Below are 21,471 nucleotides of genomic sequence, written 5' to 3'. Positions count from 1 at the left end.
CACACCTCTCTGCTGCAAAGTTACTTGGTAACATGAAAAAATCAACCTTTGACCAGTCTTTACTGCTTGATTTCTCAAGCCTTAATCACATGAGCACTTCTGAATGTCATCTGCATCCTGCATAACCCGGGGCGGGGAACAAGAAGAAAAAAAAAAAAGACCAAATACATTCAGAAGCACTAGGAGGGTTCCAGACTCAGCCCACCCATTTTTTCAGGCTGAAAAGCCCTTGTGAGATCTGGCTTTGATATATTGCAAATACTCAGAGCCAGTGGCTTACATTTAAAGGAGGGAAACTAAAAGAAATAAACATGCTAGTAGGAAGTGGGAGTTTTCAGACAAAAAGTAAAAACGAAACAGAAAAATCACATTAAATTATCAGGACCGAAGTCCCCAACAGATTCTGCATCCTGTACTAAAAATGTAAAGTCTTCCTGTTTCTGTAGCTATGAGTTTCTTTCTTCCTTTCAAAGATCTCAACTCTGACACACATTTAAAAACTGAATTTGTTCCAGTTTTAAACATTAGAACCAAAAATGTCTCCTAAGGAGTCAAAAGTGTAAGTTTACTCCTGAAAAACAGTTACGGTCTATCTCCAGTCTGATCATTAGATTTTTGTAGACGCACTCACATGTTTTCATTTGCAAACCAGATGACTTCATTAAAGCCCTCTGTGTAGTCAGTCGACCTTTGTAGCAAGGAATGGAAAGTTACACACGCTTCAGGTTGCCAGATCTGATACACAGAAGGATGCAGATTTCCTGACTGTCATGGGAAATAAACAAGTTTCATACAAGTCAGGTTTTAGGCTACCGCAGCTGTTTTCAGAAGGCGGCAGTAGATGTTAGGGAATATGACTTTATTCCAGATATTACAGAAAATATTCACACTGAATGTCCGTGACTGCAACATTGCCAAAATGAACGCTGCAGAAGCGGAGGAACACGTGACAGCTGGAAAAGTTGGGTGTCACGAACTGTAGGAACAGAGAGAAATACGTGACCACAGATCCAGGGTTTTCAGCTGCACCACGCATTGCGAGTCAGGATTTCCCCAGAGCAGACAGCTGTGTTTATGTTCTCTTTTAAATCTGACCTTCATACATTTTACACATATGCACACAGAGATTTCAATCCAATTTAATGATTATTTACTGCTAGAAAACATTTAATAGCATGGCTTTCTAGCTGACAAAGTCAACGTCTGAACTGACATGTAGGAAAATATAAAGAAAAAGGTTACAAAGACAAGAGAGTTTTGGGGTGGAAATTCCAGGAGTAGAAACCCTAGGGGACAAGCACGGAGGGCCAGGAAACACTCCCAAGCACCGACCTCAGCGATATTGTCGAAGTGCAGGGGAGGAGCGGGGGAAGAGATCCTTCATCATCATGACATAATTGCACACTGAAAGGACAAACTTGGCGTTCGTCCAGGCCAGACCTGAGACGCTGCTGTCGAGCACAAACTTGACACCGGCTTTAGCTGTCAGGCTGTTTCCATACTCGATCCTACTCCGACTTTTCACAGCAGGCAACAGAGCTGCCCCCCCGATTTCACGTTCGGCAGACCGCCAAAAGTCCCGTTAACTTCTCTTGAGTATTTACCGCTGAGGACAGCGCTTCGCGAGGTGCTGCAAACCTCAGCCGCAGTGCCGTTAAGACCCCCTCCAGGTCCCTGGCAGCAGGACAACTGCTCTTCGCCACAGACAGGGCTGAGGTCAGTCCTGCTGCCGCAGCGACAACTCGAACGCGGCGCGGGTGGGGAAGCTCATCTTCAAAGGGCGACAACGCAATCCTGCGAGGGAGGGATTGCTGGGAAGATTGTCTAATGCAGGTGGTGGTTTCTGAGCCACCGGAATCAACTTCACCGAGGCAAAAACGGAAGCGCCTTGTCCCCGTGAAATTTTCACACAAGAATCTGGTTTGGTTACACTCTCTGAGTCCCTTATCTATCTTGTTAAACTGTAATCTTACCTCCCTACATTATAATCACTAACCCCAGGAATACTGCCAGCATGGAATAACAGGCTGGTTTACCATAAACCAGGGTCTTAAACTGTACGTGCCCCAAGACAGCCACAGCTACAATATACTCAACACCTCTGACAACCAGGTCACTGATTTGGAAACCTAAACGTGGATTAACAAAACTAACAGCGAGCCCCTTAAAAACGTATTTGTTCCTACACAACAACAGCAGTTTCTTGTTCACCAGACAGAAAAAACAAACACCACACTGATTAGCTTTGACAACAGCTGACATACTTGCGCGAACATTTTACGTGAATCAAGAACAGCAAGACTGTATCTGAGCCCATCAGTGTGGTTATTTCTGCCCAACCCAGCGACAATGTACCAGAAACTCTATGACAACCGTCCTCACGTTTCACGTTTTGTTTTAAACAAAACTTTGTGGAGTTCACAGGCATTTTTGAGTGCACATGCTAGACAGATCCCTCCTCCACAAGGAGCACAAATGCAACTCAGGCTGGGTTAAGGCCATGAGCGACCTGATCCAACCTCCCAGCTGGCCCTGCTGCAAAACTTGAGCAGGAGGTTGGAGTACGGACCCCCTGCAGGTCCCTTCCACCCTGAATTGTCCTCCAGTCCTGTGAGAACATTCCTCACTGGAACAGGCCAGCGCCTGGCTCTGCTTCCCTCGACACGAGCTTGCACCCTGCTCCATAAATAGTCCTATTAGAGTCAGCGGGGTTCTTCCTGAAGTAGACGGTGCCTTACCAAGTCAGATCCTCATCCGGCTTCAGCTGATAGAGCTACAGCCTGCCCTTCAGAACTAGGCTGATTTACACTAGGGAGGAATCTGGCTCAGAATGGGAAAAGGCGGCAAAGTCAGGCTTTTGCTGTGAATACGCTGTTTCAGGGGGAGGCCTGAGCTAAGCTAGCGGTAACGGTTCATGTAAGACGTCGTTTCATGTGGAAAGCGACCAGCATTTCAACGCTGTTATTAGGGAACTTAGTCCAAGAAAATGAAGCTGCTTTTAAGGACGGTTGCATAGTCGGTGCCAACTAGAAATGTGCGTTAATTATCCACACAATTTGTAAAATGAATTTAATTAAGACAATATATGTACGTGCTTTCACAAGCAACAGCAGAGATCTAACATTGTATGCTCTACAGTGTGTTCTGTACCCCTGATTGCAGGTACGTCCCTCAAAAAAGTAATCACTTACTTCAGAGGCTAATTTCCCAGGTCTCAAGCAGAAGGTAACTTCTCATGCAACAGCTTCAGTTGTTCACATAAAAATACACCAGAGGATAGTCTCATGCCTTTACTAAGATGAATGACATGAAGAAGAGACATTACCTGATTGGGCTGAATTTTCGGCACATGTGCTTTCCACATTTGAGCTTCCCTAGAGATTGCCATCTCCAGAAGGAGAGACAACCTCTGGCTCTCCAGGGGTCCTGAAAACTTCATGGTAACCCTTGGATCCACCTGCCACCCAGCTGGATACAGCTACCTGCAAAACCAAAGACAGCCTGGTGAAACACTGAGCCGTGCCTGTCCGGTAAACTGAGCAAAAGAAAGCACAAAGGTGACTAAAGCTGCAAGAAATGGAACAGGCTCATCTGTAACAGACGGTGATCGGGTACTTGGCAAACCTACCCGAGGAAACCCAAACCAGTCGGCTCAGATTCAGATGAGGCTGGGCCAAAATCATCCACAGGTCTCCCAACATCTACGTGGGCTGGAGAGTCCTGCCACTTCGAGGTTTTCTACTTCTGTTATGCAGGCAACCAGGCAAGACCTCTCCCACTTCAGCAGCACTAGAAAGTAGGGGTGTTTTACAAAAAATACTCGAGAAGAGGGAGGAGCTGTACGGCAACTATAAAGGGGATTTCAGTAAGTTGGTTGCCCTGGCCCAAATCTTGCTGAAGTTAAAACCAGTCTACCTGTGACTTCAAGGGAAGTTAAGACTGACATTCAAACATGTTTCAAAAATCCCAGCCTCGGAGTCTGGCTGGTGCCAGCCTTACCCCAGTACTCTCAGCAGCAACAGGAAGTTCTGCGCAAAACAGAGGAACGCTTGTTTGAGAATTTAAATGATTTACAAGCTGAAGCCCGACAAAAAGATCAATGTTTTCCCTCTCTGCACAGTATGGTTTGTAGCTTCTCACAGAAGCTGCAACCTGTTTCATGTGCAATGCAAATGTCCCAGGGAGTTCAGGAAGGTTCCTCTCCGCCGAACCACTCCAAAAATACGTTAGATCCACAAAACTTTAGGGCACATCTCTAATTTCAGATAGGAAATACGTTTTAAAGGAGGAAAAAAGCGGCAAACTCAGTGACAGCCTTTGCAAAGCATGAATTGACTAGAAGCCAGGTAAGCGACGGAGAAAATTTCTGCAAGGCCTACAGTATTCAGAAACATCTGCTTCCACTGGCAGAAGCGATGACAAAAAGCATGCAATTTAAAGCAAAACACCTTGCTATATACAAAACAGAAAAAAGGGGGTTCTCCTGGCCCTAGTGCAGCCTCACTCAGCAGTAACAACGTGTCAAGAAACTTGAAAATTTGAAATGAAAAACAAAGCAGAGGCACGATTTTTTTTTTTTTTTTTTAAAGACAACAGATTCTACCATCTGCTTTCAAATGGAGACGATGATCCGATTGAAAAGGTTATTCAAGTTGTTCTAATACTGCCTGCCATTACTCTGGCCGCAAACTTCTTGACAGTATTAAATCACTGAGGCACAACAATTCAGCCCTGAAGGGTAAATCCATGGGAAAGTTATTTAAACTTTCAATTCCTTCTGGGAGCTCTTGTGAAATCCGCAACAGGTGGATATTGGCCAAACGCTAACCAGGCTATTTTATAAAGACCAGTTTGTTAATGCAACACTTTACGCTGTACTTACAAGAAATAAGGTAACATGTTGAATCAGAGAAAATAAACAAAATTCACAGTGAAAATAATCAGTTTATTGTAAATAATAACAAAAGCAGCTCTCAACAAATGAAGATTCAGAGTGCTTTCACAGAGTTAAGGGAAACTCTAGGACAAATATTTTTCTTTATCAATTTACAGGAGTTTTTAATGGGTGCAATTCACACGGAACCTACATGAGGCATAAAACCGCACTCCAGTCCCACTTACAGCCAAGCAGGTTTGAAGTGGCAAATAAACGTCAAGCTTCTCAGTCCTGAACAGAAACGCCTTTTATATTAGATTTTTATAGAACAAATGCTTCTCTGTGAACAAAGGAGAGGCTGTACTGGCCTGGCATACCCCTACATAAGGTTTCCAGCCCCTCACTGTAACGACCCAAGGTGATGGGGGCCATATATAGATTTTCCGGCTGGAGGGGACACCTTGGATCCAGGATTCCTGAACGGGCTCAAAATGCTCTGCAGCGTGTCTCAAAATCAGTCCCTATTAGCCCCCAAACGGCTAATTTGAGTATCATTGTGGACTGAAAAATCCCTATTAAAAGCTCCTCACTTGACCAGAAGGAGACTCTGCCTGGGAAGAGGTGTAACTACGTTCCTCTAAACAGAACTGTGGCTTGAACCGCAGCTTATTTATGTGCATCTACTCATTTTTGCATCTCTTTTTTAAACCTCGGGGTGATCCTGACGACACTCATACCATTGTAAATGGGGCTGCCGGTGAAGCTGAAGGGGAAACAAGAGATGCACATTCACAGCCTTCCCCCCCAGCTCTTTCCCTCGGGGGCTTCATTAGCATCTCATTATCCTCCCATCAGACACTACAGGTTTCCGTGTGGGCTGGGCCCGTTCCCAAAGGCCAGATCACCCACCATTTCCAGAGCCACTAGCGCTTCCAAAGGAGGTGTAAAGCCCTGGGAAATGAGGACAGCAGTGATGAGGGCTGCACTCCCGCACTGATGGAAGAAAGCAGTTCAAATTGCAGGCGCAGGTGAAATATTTTGTCCCCTCCGGCGTGCGGGAGGAGCATCCAGCAGACAGGGGTTGAGCTGGGGGATCCCGCATCGGGGAGCGTAGCCTTCCCACCTTGCAACTCAAGAGCCCCAGAAAAGGGGTTTCTCCAGGACTGTGCAGAGCAAAAGATGGGTGATATAATTTTTTTTTTAATGTATTTATTATTTAACTGAGCCTGCAGATGATCAGTTGCTACATACCAGGTAATGCTAAGTGGGTAACATCCAACAGGCTATCGGCTACAGTCTCTGACACCACATCTGAAGAAGACGGCGATGAAAGGTGTGCGCGAGCGCTCGGCGCTGCACAAGGTGAAATACATGCATGGAGAAAAACGCTGAGGTTAGGACCAGACCCAAAGCTCGGCCAAGCCAGCGGAGAGGCCAAAGCCGGGGACCAGCGCCGAGAGCCAGGAGACAGCGAGCTCCTCGCTGCCCGCTTGTCAGAAAAAAAGCAGTAGCTATGTTTAGCCTGACCACGTCTCCTAATATGAAATATTGATGGTTCTTTCTTGGTTTTGCAGGAAAGAGAGAGTAATTAGCCACCCCTCAAATCACCGGAGAAAACACATGAAAAATTTCAGGCCAAATTGAGCATCCTCAGGCATCTTTTTTTTCCTGTTGTGACTGACAAACATTCCCACTGTATTTACAACACAAATGGGTTTCACAGGCCTCTGGGCCCAGAAAAGATCTTTTAGTTACCCTGATCCTTTTTTAGGTTGTCCCTGTACTGCCTCAGCGGGTCAGCGGCCCCAGCAGAGAGCTCAGGGGCGTTCCTGGAGCACCCTTAAATACCAATGTCTCTGCAAGGGATGTTTTTAGTGAACAGTGATGGCAACTCTTCTTGAGTTGCCAAGGGGAGAAAAGAGAGCAAAAAATAACCTTTCCTTTCTGAACTAGGGAGGTAATTCAATGAGGGCTGAGGCACAATAACCTTTATAAGGAAAAAAAGAAGAGGAATGTCACGCTTGAAAGTGTCCCTTGGAGCAACAGTGGTGTGCAGACTTTTCCAGCACCGAGAGCAGGCCAGGCAACTCGCCAAGCACCCTGAGGGCTGAAACGAGTCTGCATCTAAATTTACATAGCTCGTAATCAGATAAATGCACGCCATTTTAAAAAAATGCCAGCGTGCTCTACACATATGCAGCGCTTCACAAAACACAAGGGAGCCACTGCAGAGCAAGCACTACTCGGAGAGGACGAGAAACGGGCCGGCCGGCACAGCTTCCCAAGATCCAGCGCATGGAAGTCGGGTGAAGACCGCAGAGAGACCGGACTCTCTTCTCTCTGCTCAGATCAAGATGATAAAACCTGAGTATTGCAGAAAAGCAACATCAAAGCTCCCATCAGCAGTAAAGATGATACTTGTCAATGCAGCAGGCATCTCTGCAGAGAACAGCAGTACCAACAGGAGGGCTGAGCCTGCCCTGACAGCAAAGATTTGCTCCAGCCAAAAACTTGCACACATTTTTCTGTGACTGAGCCCAAGAGACCCATGGCTAGAGGAACTGTTGAAGCTGTGACAGTCACCATAAACTAACTCACCCTAGCTTTCTGCTTCTGTTTCCCTGATTTAAAATTAAACTTTAGGTCCAGGGTGGTGCCTTTTTTTTTTTTCCTGTGGTCACTCTGGGAGTTTTTAAACCACTGTTCAAACAGTTCCTAAAGTTTCTTAATCTTCACTGGAAGGTCAACTGGCTACACTGAAACTTTACTTAAAGAACAGCTGGAAAGTTAGTAAAGGAGAAGTGAGCCAAGTCAACGCATTGGCTTTGTTTTGACGTCTCCTGTGAGCAAAGTCACAAGCTGCAGGTCAAATCTTGCTCTGAAATTAGACAGTCAAAACTTTGGTGTGAGGTTTTCACTTGTGAGAGGCATTAAAAATCACCTGCTTATCCATTAAAAATACCCTGACTTGGTCCATAAAATGTAACCCTTCTCATAAAGATCTCTCTTTTTGATCCAAGATGACAGCTAACTTCACTTAAAGGGGTACTTTCAGTTTCCCTAGAGAAGTTTTACACTGCTAAGTGCTGCAGGCTACGGTTTTTCAAAAGCAGTTTCGTGTTTGCAGCAATTGGGCGAGACAGCTGCCTAGCCAGAAACACTGTTTGGTTTGGGGGGGTGCACATTTGTGTAGGATGCAAAATAATCGGGGTTGGGTTTTTTTTTTTTTTCAGTCTTTGTAATCACTTGCACTGACAATAAAAAGTGCCTCCTGCAGACAAAAGATGCAGTTACAGGAATGTATTATCCACCGGCAGAACAAGCTCATAACACAGTTCTTGATTTTCCCCTGCCCCCAGTTGCAATTCAGCTGTGCCAATAGCCTGTAAATACGATCACTGAAATCATTCAGGGCAATAATAAAAACCTCTTTTGTTTTGGTTGTGGGTTGTTTTTTGTTTGGTTGTTGTGTTGGTTTTTTTAAAATATAGATAATTTCACAAACAATTAACAAGATTTCTAGGACTAGAGACAGCCTAAAAGTCGCTATCTTTATTTTGCGCATAAATCCAGGTGGGTATTCTGGACAAGAGGGGTAATTCCAACAGAGCTTAACCACCACAAGCATTTCTGCAGACCTTGTAAGTATTTTCAGCGACCAGCAGCCAAATCTGCTTCAGCTTTAGCAAGCAATAATACAATCTTACAGATGACCTGAAAACAGACTTTTCTGGGCGGGGGAGGAAGGCGAAGCAGAAGGAAGAGAGGAAGGAGACTGAATTTCTCCGAGCTCCAGCCAGCCATCTGTGATTTCAAATGATCAAAACGTAGTTAGCACTGCTAGAAGAAATGGTCTAACTGCAAGCTGTGATTAGAAATTTCAAAGCTGTGGGCGGGGGGGTGGGATGGATGTTAATTTTAGTATCTGGGGCTTTCTCTTAGCTTAACTCTTTCCTCACTCCATGTCAGTAAAGCAGTCTGGAAATTTATGCCAGACAGAGGTAAATGCCTACAGTGTTGCTTACATCTGAGAAGAAAAAAGCAGCAGGCATAAACTACTTTTACAATTTTACATTATTTCTGTGCCACATAACAGTTCTAAGAGGACAATGTTTCTGTAGTTTAGAGAGTAAAATTCCCCATGAATGCCTCATTACTGGAAATCAATGCCTAGCTTTCTGTCTTTTCAACTTGCCAAAGCACAATCTGATGTGATAGCGATAAGCTGAGGACCGGCGTGGGTTAAAATCAACTGTTTTGAGTAGGAGAAAGTAAGAAGTAAGTAGAAAGTTGCAGCCTGGTTAGTGGAAATAACGTCACAGAGTTGTGAGACAATATATGATCTTTTTCAAGTTAAATGACTGGGAAAAAGAAGTTTGGGAATATAGTTTCAAATTCCAACATCTAAATAAGTGAGTGTATTTGAAGCAACGAAGTGACTTCTATGGAATGAATACTAATATACATTAAAATAAGAACGTGTTCCCCCATGAGAAATGCATTAGTATCAAACATAAATGTGCCACAGGTACGCATATGATATTGCACCTTTAACAAGCAGCGTATTTGACTTGTGTATAAGCCAGCCAACAGACCTAAATTCGGAAAGAGGTAATTTTATTCAGGCTGGGAAATGAAGAGGGCCCTCGCCATTTGTCTGTATGACTCACCCAGAGCTAACTCCCACAACCTGCTACAAAGGCAAGTCTGTGAGATATTCTGGCAGCATCGTTCAGGCAGGCTCATGTACATCACACACTCGCCACTTCTTTTCCTCCAACCAGATTTTTCCTGGGAGTGCGAATAAAGTTGACCTCATTTGAGTGCCGGTCTTCCAAACTGAAGAATTTTTCCAAACGTTTTAAAGAAACCTGCCAGTTAAAAACACGGATCTGCAACTGCAAAAAGAGAATGCAGAGCAATGTTTTGATGGGAGGGAAGGCAGGCGTTTTTAAGTCTGTTTTGAAACAGAGAAATCCCAGAGCCTATTCGGCAACTATGGAGGAGGAGCAGGAGCCCTCTGGAGAGGGCTGCATCATGACCAGCAGCAGTGCACCCTCCTCACCACCATCTTCTGTTTCTATTCTGTTCAAAAAGGAAAGCTCAGATGGAATTTCTCACAGCACCAGGAACACTTTTAGATTTGTAGAGCGATGCGGTAGAAAACATAAACATCTTCAGTTCTTCGTGGTATTCCCGAAGGGTAGCAAAAAAATCATCAGGAAAACAGAGGGAGTAATTCGGGGGGGGGGGGGAAATGCCTGGATGAGGGCATTTTTAAAAAGGAGGGATGGTGCCACAGAGCCACTGGTGACGGCAGTGGTACAAAACTGCTGCCTGAGGGCTGTCACTCAGGGGGTTTCTGCACGTACAAGGCTGAGCTGTTCGTTCTTTTTTTACAGCAGCCACCGCTTTGCAAAAGCCCGCTGCCCAGCCTTTTCTCTCCTACACCCAGGGACCATAAACCAGACTAGTCCTAAGAAAACTCTGCTGTACTTCATTCCCCAAGGCTCACGACTGACACCAGGGTTTTGCTATTTAAGGGAAGCTTAAATGATATTTTCCAAAGTAGGGACTTTTAAAAAACAAGGTAGAAGATGAACTCCTGACTGAACTTCCAGACAATGTCACCATTCTTCCCTCCTGGCGAGACGGGCACGCTTCCAGACCCATGCCTGCTCTACCCCCCTTTTCTAATGGCTCCGGTTGGAAATGCCGGAGGAGGTTTGCATTTCCTTTTTGTCTCGGCAACTGCCAACATGAGTCCGTCCAAGCAGCATTTGCCCAGAAAGGCCTTTGGTCAGCAACGGCTTAAATTTTCCGTGCCACAGCTCGCGAGTGATGCAAACAAGTCGTTTCAATCACAGATCCTTTCCCTTCTGAGGCAGTGTGTGGCAACATACCAAGTAAACTGTGGATAAAAGGTAAACTCAGAATCTAGCCCTAGGATACCAGCTCCAGCTGCATAACGTATGTGTTTGATGCAGAGAGGAGATGAAACTCAATATACTTTAATGAGTTCTGCTTTGAGATTTTGGTTTATTTGAACCTAAAAATCAAAGGAAAAGTTATTAACTGATGGTGGAGGCTGTTTGCTTGCATGGATTAAATTAAGCAAAAACAAAACCCTTGCAAACCAAAACCCCTCTATGCCATTTTATGAACACTTGCAAAAGAAATGCTTACATTTTATACTCTTTCAACACTGTGGGCTCATCATCTGGCCGCTGATATGCGTGCAAGATGCCTCTTGAAGATGTAAACTCCTCACAACCTTTATTAAAATCAGCCAAGGGACTCGGGCTAACCTTTCGGTAAGAATGGGCCCTGCTATTGTTCGGCACGCAGATCTCAATGCTCAGGAACGGCCGTGCTGCCAGGTCAGGAATGTGAGCCTTTATTGTGCGCACTGGGGTATCACATCAAGGGCGGACAGCCCTCGTATGGGACAATTTGCAGTCATATGCCAAAAAGACAGTGCTACCTCCTTGTTCAGAAGTGAAGCATGAGACAGGTATAAAGCAACTACAAACAAGTGTTTGCTGAAATGACGCCCATTATTTTTATGCTGTTTCCAACCTAAATGACGGGTAAATCCCAGAAAGCAACGGCTGAGCCCTGTACCAAATTGTCTGTACACCGTCGGCAAAGGAACGAGCACAGCTCCAGGAGGCAACCAACCGAGGTTTGCGCAGCAGTCTCTGGGTTCTGCTTTGGGACCTGCTGGATCTTTTGGGGACAAGGTCCGGGATCATTGGGGAATACCTGGGAACCCTCTGAGAAACCTGAGGGTGCTGCTGTTGCTAGGTAAAGACAAGGTAAGGGGAGCCACAAGGCCGTGGGCCTGAAGAACCTCTAGCAGCTTCTAACGAGCATGATCGGCTGCCCTTGACCCAGGGTGCAACTGCCCCTTAATTAGGGAGGGTCAAGCACCCTTTTAGCCAGTGCTTGGGTGAGGTCTATGTAGGAGCCAGGCTGAAGGGCCCACCAACAAATGCAGAAGTTTAGGTAAAAGGTTGCTATGAAGGGGGACTCAGCTTGATCTGTTCCAGTGTAAACAGTCTCAGACATGGTGGTGGCACACCATGGGGCAGTTCCCCCAGCAAATGCTGGAGCAGCTGCCCCTGCTAAGGTAGAGGTTTTGATGCAGGCAGAGCTTTGGATGATGAGCACAGCCCCAGGCTGCAGGGATTGCCTAGGGCCTCTCTCTAAGGCTGGGAGAGATGGCCCTCTGTCCTGCAGGAGGTATGTTGTCTTGGAAGAGCTGTGGTGCCAACTGAAGGAGTTAGAGGAGGAAGTCAGCAAGCTGTGCAGCATCAGAGAAGTTTCATGGGAGACAGACAGGATCTTCTCTGGGACTCAGCAGCTTGAAGAGCCTCAGGCCTCATCTGCAATAGAGAAGCAGGCAGTGTCCACCTCCACCATCAAGGTAAGTGAAATGTCTGGAGAAGGGGAAGGACGGAAGCGGGTGACTTCTGGCACGAAAAGGAAAGCTCCTGCCCCACCTAAGGGCTTATAACTACAAAATAGGTTCACCACACTCGTAAAAGAGGACCTAGATGCGCCTTTAAGCAAAAGACATGGGCCACCTGACCCTAACCCATGCAAGACCTCTAGGAAGAAGGTGTGAGTGATTGTAATGGGTGATTCTTTGCTGCAAGGGACAGAGGGACCAACCTGACCTGCCATTTAGAGAGGTTTGCTGCCTGCTGGGGGCCCAGATCTGGGATGCTGTGGAGGGACTGCCTGGGCTTGTCCAACCTTCTGGCTGCTACCCCTGCTGTTCTTCCATGTGGGCATCAGTGATACCCTCAGGGGCAACCTGGAGAGTGTCAAGTGACTATGGAGATCTAGGGATGGCAGTCAAAGGCTTGGGGGCCCTGGTGATGTTCTCCTCAGTGGGGGTCAATCGTTGGCTGCAGAACTGGTATTGGCGACAGGGTTTTGGGTTCTACGACCAGGGGATCCTGCTTGTGGAGCAGCATCTGCTTGGGAGGGATGGGATCCACCTCACCAAGCCGGGCAAAGGTATCTCTGCCAGTAGGATGGCTGACCTTACAAGGAAGGCTTCAAACTAGCTATGATAGGGCAGGGACAGAGTTACCAGGAGCCCTGTGAGAGTGACAGCCAGGGCTGATAGATAAGCAAAGGGCCTGGGGTGATATGACAGGAAGGGATCACAAAATCAACAAAAAAATGAGGCTTAAGCGGGGTCAATTCCAGCATTTGCATGTAAGCAAAGACGCATCTATGAGGTACCATTATGGAGAAATCCCCCCAAACCCTTTCTGGGAAATAAGTGTGTTGGGGTGCTTCTCTGAAGTGCATGTAGGCCTATGAACACAGTGTGTGGAATAATGGTGAGAGAGACCTGTGTGCAACTGAAAGGCTACAGTCTTGTTGGGATCACAGAGACGTGGTGGGATGGCTCCCATGACTTGCAACACTTTGGGTGTTGCAATGGAGGGTACAGGCTCTATAGGAGAGACGTGCTGGAAAGAGGAGGATGGTGGAGTTTCCCTCGATGTGAGAGAACAGCTGGAATGTGTGGAGGTTTGCCTGGGGATGGATGAGGAGCCAACAGAGAGCTTATGGGTGAGGATTAAAGAGAAAACAGTTAAGGGTGACACTGTAGGGGGTGGAAAAACAAGTGGCTGAGGCCTTCTACAGACAGCTGGAAGCAGCCTCATGTTTGCAGACCCTGGTCCTCATGGGGGACTCCAACCACCCCAACATATGCAGGAGGGACATACTGCAGAGCATAAGCAATCCAGGAGGTTCCTGGAGTGCACTGATGACACCTTCCTGACCCAAGTGATAGAGAAGCTACAGAAGAGAGGTGTTCTGCTGGACCTCACACTCTCCTACAAGGAGGGGCTTGTTGGGGATGTGAAGGTCAAAGGCTGCTTTGGCTGCAGTGACCACGGGATAGTGGAGTTCACGATCCTAAGGGCAAGGAAGAAGGTAAGAAGCAAGCTCACGACCCTGGACTTCAGGTGATCAGGCTTTGGACTCTTCAAAGATCTGCTTGGAAGTGTCCCATGGGGCAAGGCCCTGAAGGGAAGAGGGGCTCAGAAATGCTGGTTAGCATTCAAGGATCACCTCCTCAAAGCTGAAGACTTCCATCCCAACAAATACCAAGTCAGGCAAAAATGCCAGGAGGCCTGTGTGGATAAAGAAGGAGCTCCTGGCAAAGTTCAAACACAAAAAGTAAGGATTACAGAGGGTGAAAGCAAGGACGGGTAACCTGGGAGGAATACAGACACATTGAGCAGCCAGGGATGAGGGTAGGCAAGCCAAAGCCCAGCTGGAATTGTATCTGGCAAAGGATGTCAAAGACAAGAGCGGCTTCAATAAGTACATAGGGAACAAAAGGAAGGCCAGGGAAAATCTGGGCACACTATTGAAAGTTGGGGTTGGATGAGCAGACAGTGAGGTGGATTGAAAACCGGCTGAATGACTGTGTTCAGAGGGTGGTGATCAGTGGCACAAAGTCTAGCTGGAGGTGGTGACTAGTGGTGTACCCCAGGGGTCAATACTGGGTCCAGTCCTGTTTAACATCTTCATTAATGATCTAGATGATGGGCCAGAGAGTACTCTCAGCAAGTTTGCAGGTGACACCAAATGAAGAGGAGTGGCTGATATGCCAGAGGGTTGTGCTGCCATCCAGACGGACCTCGACATGCTGGAGAAATGGGCTGACAGGAACCTCATGCAAAGTCCTGCACCTGGGGAGGAACAACCCCAGGCACCAGTATATGCTGGGGGGTGTCTGGCTGGAAAGCAGCCCTGGGGGTCCTAGTGGGCCCCAAGTTGACCATGAGCCAGCAGTGTGCCCTTGTGGCACGGAAAGCTAATGGTATCCTGGGCTGCATTAGGAGGAGTGTTGCCAGCAGATTGAGGGAGGTGATCCTTCCCCTCTACTCAGCACTGGTGAGGCCATACCCGAGTGCTGTGTCCAGTTCAGGGCTCCCCAGAACACGAGAGACATGGACATACTGGAGAGAGTCCAGCAAAGAACCACTAATATGATGAAGGGACTGGAGCACCTCTCCTATGAGGAAAGGCTGAGAAAGCTGGGACTGTTCAGTCTGGAAAGAGAAGGTTCGGGGGGGGAGGATCTTACTAATATATATAAATACCTGAAGGGAGGGTGCAAAGAAGATGGAGCCAGGCTCTTTTCAGTGGTGCTCAGTGACAGGATCAGAGGCAAGGGGCACAAACTGAAACACAGGAGGTTCCCTCTAAACATCAGGAACACTTCTTTTCTGTGAGAGTGACAGAGCATTGGCAGAGATTGCCCAGAGAGGTTGTGGAGACTCCATCCTTGGAGATATTGAAAAGGCGTCTGGACGCGGTACAGGGCAACTGGTTTTAGGTGGCCCTGCTTGAGCAGAGGGGTTGGACAAGATGACCTTCAGAGGTCCCTTCCAGCCTCAACCGGTCTGTGATCTTAAGGGCTTTAGGTTCAAAGCAGCACAGTTGTGAGGGCTCAGCTGTGTGCCCAGAGCAGCTCATCACTTCTTCAGGCAGCAAATGCTGAAAGCGGAGCAGGAAGGCTTTAAAAAAAAAAGGCAAACCAAACCTGGCATTATGTAATGTCTCGCTGCTAGTCTCCTAAAAGCAATACATGCAGAGTATGATTCACTTCTCCCGTCACCCATATAACTTGGTATAAATCAACAGTAACTTGAAGGAAGTCACTCTGAGGAAAATGAAGCTCACAAAGTATGAGAGTGAGCAGTAATTTCATAAAATAGGGCCAGAGGCTTTCAGGCTCATAAAAGCTAACTCTCTACAGGCAAGGGCCAACAGGCATTCAGACTCTACAGCATCATGCACCACCTTTTGAGTAATATAATCCCCTGAAACCAAATAAATACAATGCCTCTACGGGCAAAAACACAGAAGCAGGATTCAGCAGTGGTTCTTTTTGTCTTTCGGCAGTAGTCAGTCATTAACATAAATGAACAGCAACAAAACCAAACAAGTTTATACCCAGTTCAACACCCACATCCAAAAAACGTGTAACTACAATGGCTTGACTCCTCTTGACAACAACAAAAGAAAATTTTATCTGAAAGCATAAATGCTCACCAAGGCCAATATTTCGCTTTGCAGATTCTGACTGGCTTCAGGGTAAATTATAAGTGATTACAGCTAATATCAGGATACAGTGTGAGGCACTAAAAAGATATAATTACGAGGAAATGAGGAATTATCTGCTGTTGAAACAATAGATCAATTATGAGGTACAGCACAGTAGCTGCAGAGCAGCATTCTTAGGCTCTGAGGGTACTGTCTCCTCTTTCTCATCAACCAAAGAGAACCCACAGTTATAAAGCTTAATTATCCTCCAGGAGCTCGAGCTTGCCGACTAATTAGCCTCTTGTTGCGACAATATGGAAAAGGACCTAATTCCAATTGTCCGTAAAAACAGGATGGCACAGCCACAGTCCTGGCTCTTCCCTACGTACTCATCTCTCCCGCCCAACCAGTACGAATGTAACAGCCTTGATATCCCCAGTTCTGGACAACCTAAAACCAACAGTCCTCAGCCTAAATTAAAATAAACCCAGGGAAGGAAACTTTGGGAGGTGGGGGTACTGATAAAACGGCACATCTGAGGCAGTACATAATGGCAGAGTCCCCCTTCTGCTGCTTCCACAAAGTGTGTTGTGCGAAGTCCTCCTTTGCTCCTGTCAATGCAAGTACAGACACATTTGCAGTGCTTTCATAAATGGAGACTAAGCTGCATTTGATGGTCATGTTATTACAGCAGTTGCATCCTTAAAGGAAGCAGGCTTTTCAGCTGCATGGCAGCAGTTAGGAGCAGTTAAATCCCGGGATTTACAGTCAAAATTGTTAGGAAGGTAAAGGTTGACGTTTTTGGGAGCCAAGTTCTCGTCTAACAGACCACTGTAGTCAAGAGCTACCCCAGCCAAGAAACAGGATCTCGCTGTATACAGCAAAATACCACCAAAAAGGCGCAAAAGCCTCTGGCAAATGGGTTCATCCAGCACCTCCCATCATCCCGGTAAAGAAAATGTTTGATGTCTGGGCTGATGAGCAAAATGGAGTATCTGCAGTAACATGTTATTCGTGAGTGAGCTTTTAGATGAGTTTATTGCACAGTAAGTGCAAATACCCATTATGGTTAATAAATCAGTGTTGATAATACTTGCAGTTAGCAAACACACAGGAAGGGAAAATTTCAGACCACATCTGCTTCATACTGAGATGGCAGACACCTGAGATTTTCCTTCCATCTGAATGACTTCACCTTGCTTTTTTGGCATTTGAAAATAGCTATTATTGTGTTGAATTCTCAAAGAAACTACTCTCTATTCTCAGTGAACCAGAATCCCCCTTGAAATCCACCTCCTTGATGGCCAGCCTGGATTTCCTGCTTCTTTATCGGAGTGCCCTGGTGACAAGTACCTGGCTTTGTACCTTCTCTAGCCCCACAAAGTCATGGGAGCAAAGGAAAACAGACACAATTTGTTCCTTGGCAGGCTGGCTCTAGACACCCATTTTACATCTCGCAGGGGAGGACCTTCAGATCCCACAACCGTGTTTCACTCGATCTGGAGATACATGTCTTCTCCTTTACTCACATTTTGCTCCCTGCTTGGGCAACAGAGTCCTAAAGGTTACCATTTGGTGGTCAAAATAACAATGTCTAGTTTTCCTGAAGCCACTGGTCCTGCCCAGCCTTTTTAAAATCTATCATCTCTGGCAGGCTACGGAGCAGTGTGAAATAAACTGCCGATTGTGTACCTATCCATTCTATCACACAGTTTAGATGGATAATTTACATCAGCATGACAGCTGTACCAAATCTTATTTCCTAAAAAGTGCCACGTAAAAACACAAAGATTAAACCTGTGAATATACGTGCTCACAAAAAGCCAGTTCAGCGTGAGGTCAAGATTAATTACCGCTTTAACCAGCGCATTGCTGCGGGTGTGCAAAGGAAAGCATCTTTCACACAGGCCCTGGGGGAAGGCCACACGAACACCGCTCACCTTTCTGTTGCCTGCACGAGGTACGCTGAGAAGCAGCTGAGCACAGAAAAGTTGAGAAGGGAAAACATAAGAGACTGTAATTACACGGGAGATGCTCAAAGTTGTAAAAAGCTAAACATTTGGGTCCACCTATTGACTTGAAAAATTTATCCCAGGGCAATGACACAAGCAAAGGTAGTGGCATTGAACAGCCTCACACTTGGACTGAAGTCTGTTAAAATTGATAAATGTCTGTAAATATTACTACAACAAACAATCTGAAAATAGGAAAATAACACATTTTAGAAAGTAAATGCTGATTGCATCAAAGTGTTAATATAAAGTGGCAGAGAGATAGCGCTGGATACTGTATTGCCCTGGAAAATACAGGTCCCAACACCCGACTTGTCCATTCCCTCAGACAAAGTCATCCCAAGGCCTCCAGGATGTAGGGATATGGACCGCTGAGCTACGACTGTTTCCCTAAAACTATACCTGAACCAACCGAAACTCCCCTTTACCACCTAGTTGTGCAGAAGAGTCCAGAAGGGAAGGCTGCACAGCCAGCCTGAACGAGCCACACAGCTGGCCCCAGACTGCCCTCCTGACAAAGGCCAGGGCACGTGGCAGGGCCGACGACGGGGTCCCTTCGCCCTGTGGGGCCGAGGGTGCTGGCTCTGAGTAGCCCGCACCCATTAAACCTCAGGCTGTGCTGAGGCATGTCAAATGCCCTCAACCACATCCAGGAGCGGCCGCCGATGGCGAGACCAGAGCAGAAACACCCGCAGGAGCGCTGCTCTGCTCACCACCGGCTCTCATCAACACCGGCAGCAGCCCTGCGACATCCCAAACGTGAAACAGTGGGAAAGCCTGGCCCCAGCAGGCGTCCACCAAGCAGGACCTTTTGTGGAGAGGGCCCTGATAGAGCGAGGCTCTTATCATGCAATGACAGAAGCAATCTCAGAGTATTTTTAAATAAGGACCCGGAGCAAACAAAGCACAGGACTCGGTAAGAATACAGAACAGACACAGTAAAAGGCGCGTCTAAGATCAGTTCTGCCCTATCAAACTATACACAAGCTCTAAATAGGGGTGAAGGATAATTAGAAGTATATATATACACCACGTGAAAGTTCAATTGCTGCTGGGGAGAAGTCAAAAGATCGGCTTCCCGCATCCCACGCCAAAGTCTGTACAGGCACAGATGAGAGCGAGCCGTCCCTCAGCTTTACGAGCCAGCCAAACTACTTTAAAAACAAAACCGAATCATTTGCAGGGATCCAAAGTCAAACCCTCGAGACAAGGAAAAGATGCTGTGATTTGCTTTTTGAGAGACAAACTCCTACCCAGCCTCACCTTGCAAAACCTGGGCTCCACACGCATCCCCCAGCTTTAAATCGGGGCAGAGGCAGCAGTCAGCCCCAGTCGGGGGGGTAGCCCCAGGAGAGGGGGGGCCACAGCCACATCTGCCACCCCGGCAGGGACAAGGTGAGATACGCTCCAGAAAGGGGAGCTTCACAACCACATGCATTTTGCTCAATTTAAATATTTAGTTAATAAAAAATCTCACCCTTCCGTCTTTAAAAGGGGCTATGCCATGTACAGGCTGTTGCAGCACACCACGGAAAGAATGTTTTGGGAGCACACAAAGGCTGATGCTGAAAAGCACTTTTAAATTCAGGCTCAAAACAGTCTGCCTTCTAACACCCTTACTTTTAAGAGCAGGAAAATGCAGGATTGTTCCTTTTTCCCTCCTTCACAGGGTCAAAAGGGGAGGATAAGGAACAGGTTTTTCTGTGTTGAACGGACAAGTTTTCAAGAGGATTTTTTGCAAGTCTGCTTTCTACCACCGGCATGAAATAACCAACAGTAACCTCGCTCCTTTAAGTTCACCCCTTTGGAGATAGATTTATAGAACACAATGCCACTCTTCTTTCACGGAAACTTCTTCCATCGCGGACGGGAGGGCAAAGAAGGGAGGGAGGAGAGGGCAGCCCATCTCTGCAAACGAAGTAACGAAGTACACGAAGACAAGAGAACAAAAACAAATTACGTGCCCCACAAAGAGCCACCCGGCCCAGCGCTGTGACAAGAAGTCACACCCGGGGCACCGATGCGCTGCTTAAGCCCCCAGCCGGCCTCTCGCCGGGGAGCGGGGACGACAGGAGGGGACACGGGCCAGCCGGGCACCGGCACCGACGGGACAGGGGGGGTAGAGGAGGGCACGGCGTGCATCGCGCACACCTGCCGGCATTGCACACCCGCGTGCAACGCGCGCGCGCGCGCAGGCGTTGCGCGCGAACACACACGCGCGCGCACACACACACACACACACACACACACACAGAGAAAAGAACCGCTGCACAGTGCCAGGGAGCGTTGCACGCACAACGCTTTGCACGGCCGGCGCGCTGGGCGCGCGCGCGCACACACACACAGACACAGACACACACACACACACACACACACACACAATGCACCGCTCGCAAGATGCGCTGCGCGCGCGCGCTCTCCACACGCTCGTGCAATGCACGCGCCCGCTGCACACGCGTTACACACTGACGCCGTGCGCGCACCGCACACACAACGGTGCGCTGCACACACACGCACCTCACACTCGCGCACTGCACTGCCCGCGCGTGCACCGCACACACCCCCCCCCCGATGCACTGCGCGCACACACACACGCACACACCAGTGCCTTGCATACCCGATCCCGTAGCGGGGACCCCCGCCTTCAGCCCTCCCCCCCCCCCCCCCCCGTTCCCGCCCTACGGCTCACCTCCCCTGCGCGGCGGCGGGGTGCCCGGCGGGGCCCGGCCATCAGCACCCCATGGCGGGGCGACGGCGGCGGGGCTCCTCCGCGGCGCTTCAGCACCGTGCGGGCCCCATGTCCGGGGCGGCGGCGGCGGCGGCGGCGGCCGGCGGGCTCATGTCGCCATGGCGGGGCCGGTGCGGGGCCGAGGCGACTGGGGCGGGAAGGTGGGGGGGGGGGGAAGGCGAGCCGCCGCCGCCGCCGCGCGGGGGGAGGGGGGGGAAGGGTTAAAAATAAAATAAAATAAAAATTAAAAGGGAGGGGGGGGGAGCGAGAGGCAGCCCGCAGCCAGCCGCTTCCCGCGGGGAGCAGGGGAGGGAAAGAAGGGCCGGCGGGGCGGCCTCCCCTCAGCCCATCCCCGCCTCCCGCGCGGGCGGGGCGGGGCGGCGCGGCGCGCGCGGCGGCCGTTGGCGTTCAGCACCACCGGGGGGGGACAAGGCCGCCGGGGGCCGCCGGCGGCCGTTGGAAGCGGCGCGTCTCGGTCCCGCGGCAGCGGGTCTCTGTTCTTCCTCCGCCGCCCGCGGGCACACGCTTCGCCGCTCGCCGCCCACGCTGCCGCGGCGGGGAGCGGCCCGGTGCGGGAGGCGGCTCGGGGCCCGCCGGTGGGCGGCTGTGAGGCGGGGGGGGCGGAGGGGGGGAGGAGGGGGCGGACTCTCTTCCCTCGGGCCGCCCGGCGGAAGGATCGCGCGGAGGTAGCGCGACAGTAAGCCGCTTCCCCGCCGTCCCTCCGCGGCGCCTGCGCGGCTGTGGGGACGGGAAGGCGAGGGCTTGCG

The 21,471-nt window shown here is 48.6% G+C and overlaps 1 protein-coding gene across 1 annotated transcript in view; it reads right to left on the bottom strand.

Moving 5' to 3' along the window:
* Positions 1 to 20,775, bottom strand: part of CCNI (cyclin I) — a 35,155-nt gene extending 14,380 nt beyond the window's left edge. The window contains exons 1-2 of the mRNA XM_050896369.1: positions 20,666 to 20,775; positions 3,326 to 3,482 (exon numbers count right to left, since the gene is read on the bottom strand). Coding sequence (XP_050752326.1) covers positions 3,326 to 3,439 — 114 coding nt within the window. The 5' untranslated portion in view covers positions 3,440 to 3,482; positions 20,666 to 20,775. The remainder of the gene's footprint in view (positions 1 to 3,325; positions 3,483 to 20,665) is intronic.
* Positions 20,776 to 21,471: the final 696 nt, after the last annotated feature.

The sequence above is a fragment of the Gymnogyps californianus genome, chromosome 4, assembly GCF_018139145.2.
Source record: "Gymnogyps californianus isolate 813 chromosome 4, ASM1813914v2, whole genome shotgun sequence".
Classification (NCBI taxonomy): Eukaryota; Metazoa; Chordata; class Aves; order Accipitriformes; family Cathartidae; genus Gymnogyps; species Gymnogyps californianus.
Note: the sequence above shows the minus strand (reverse complement) of the source record. Positions and strands in the feature narration are given on the sequence as shown.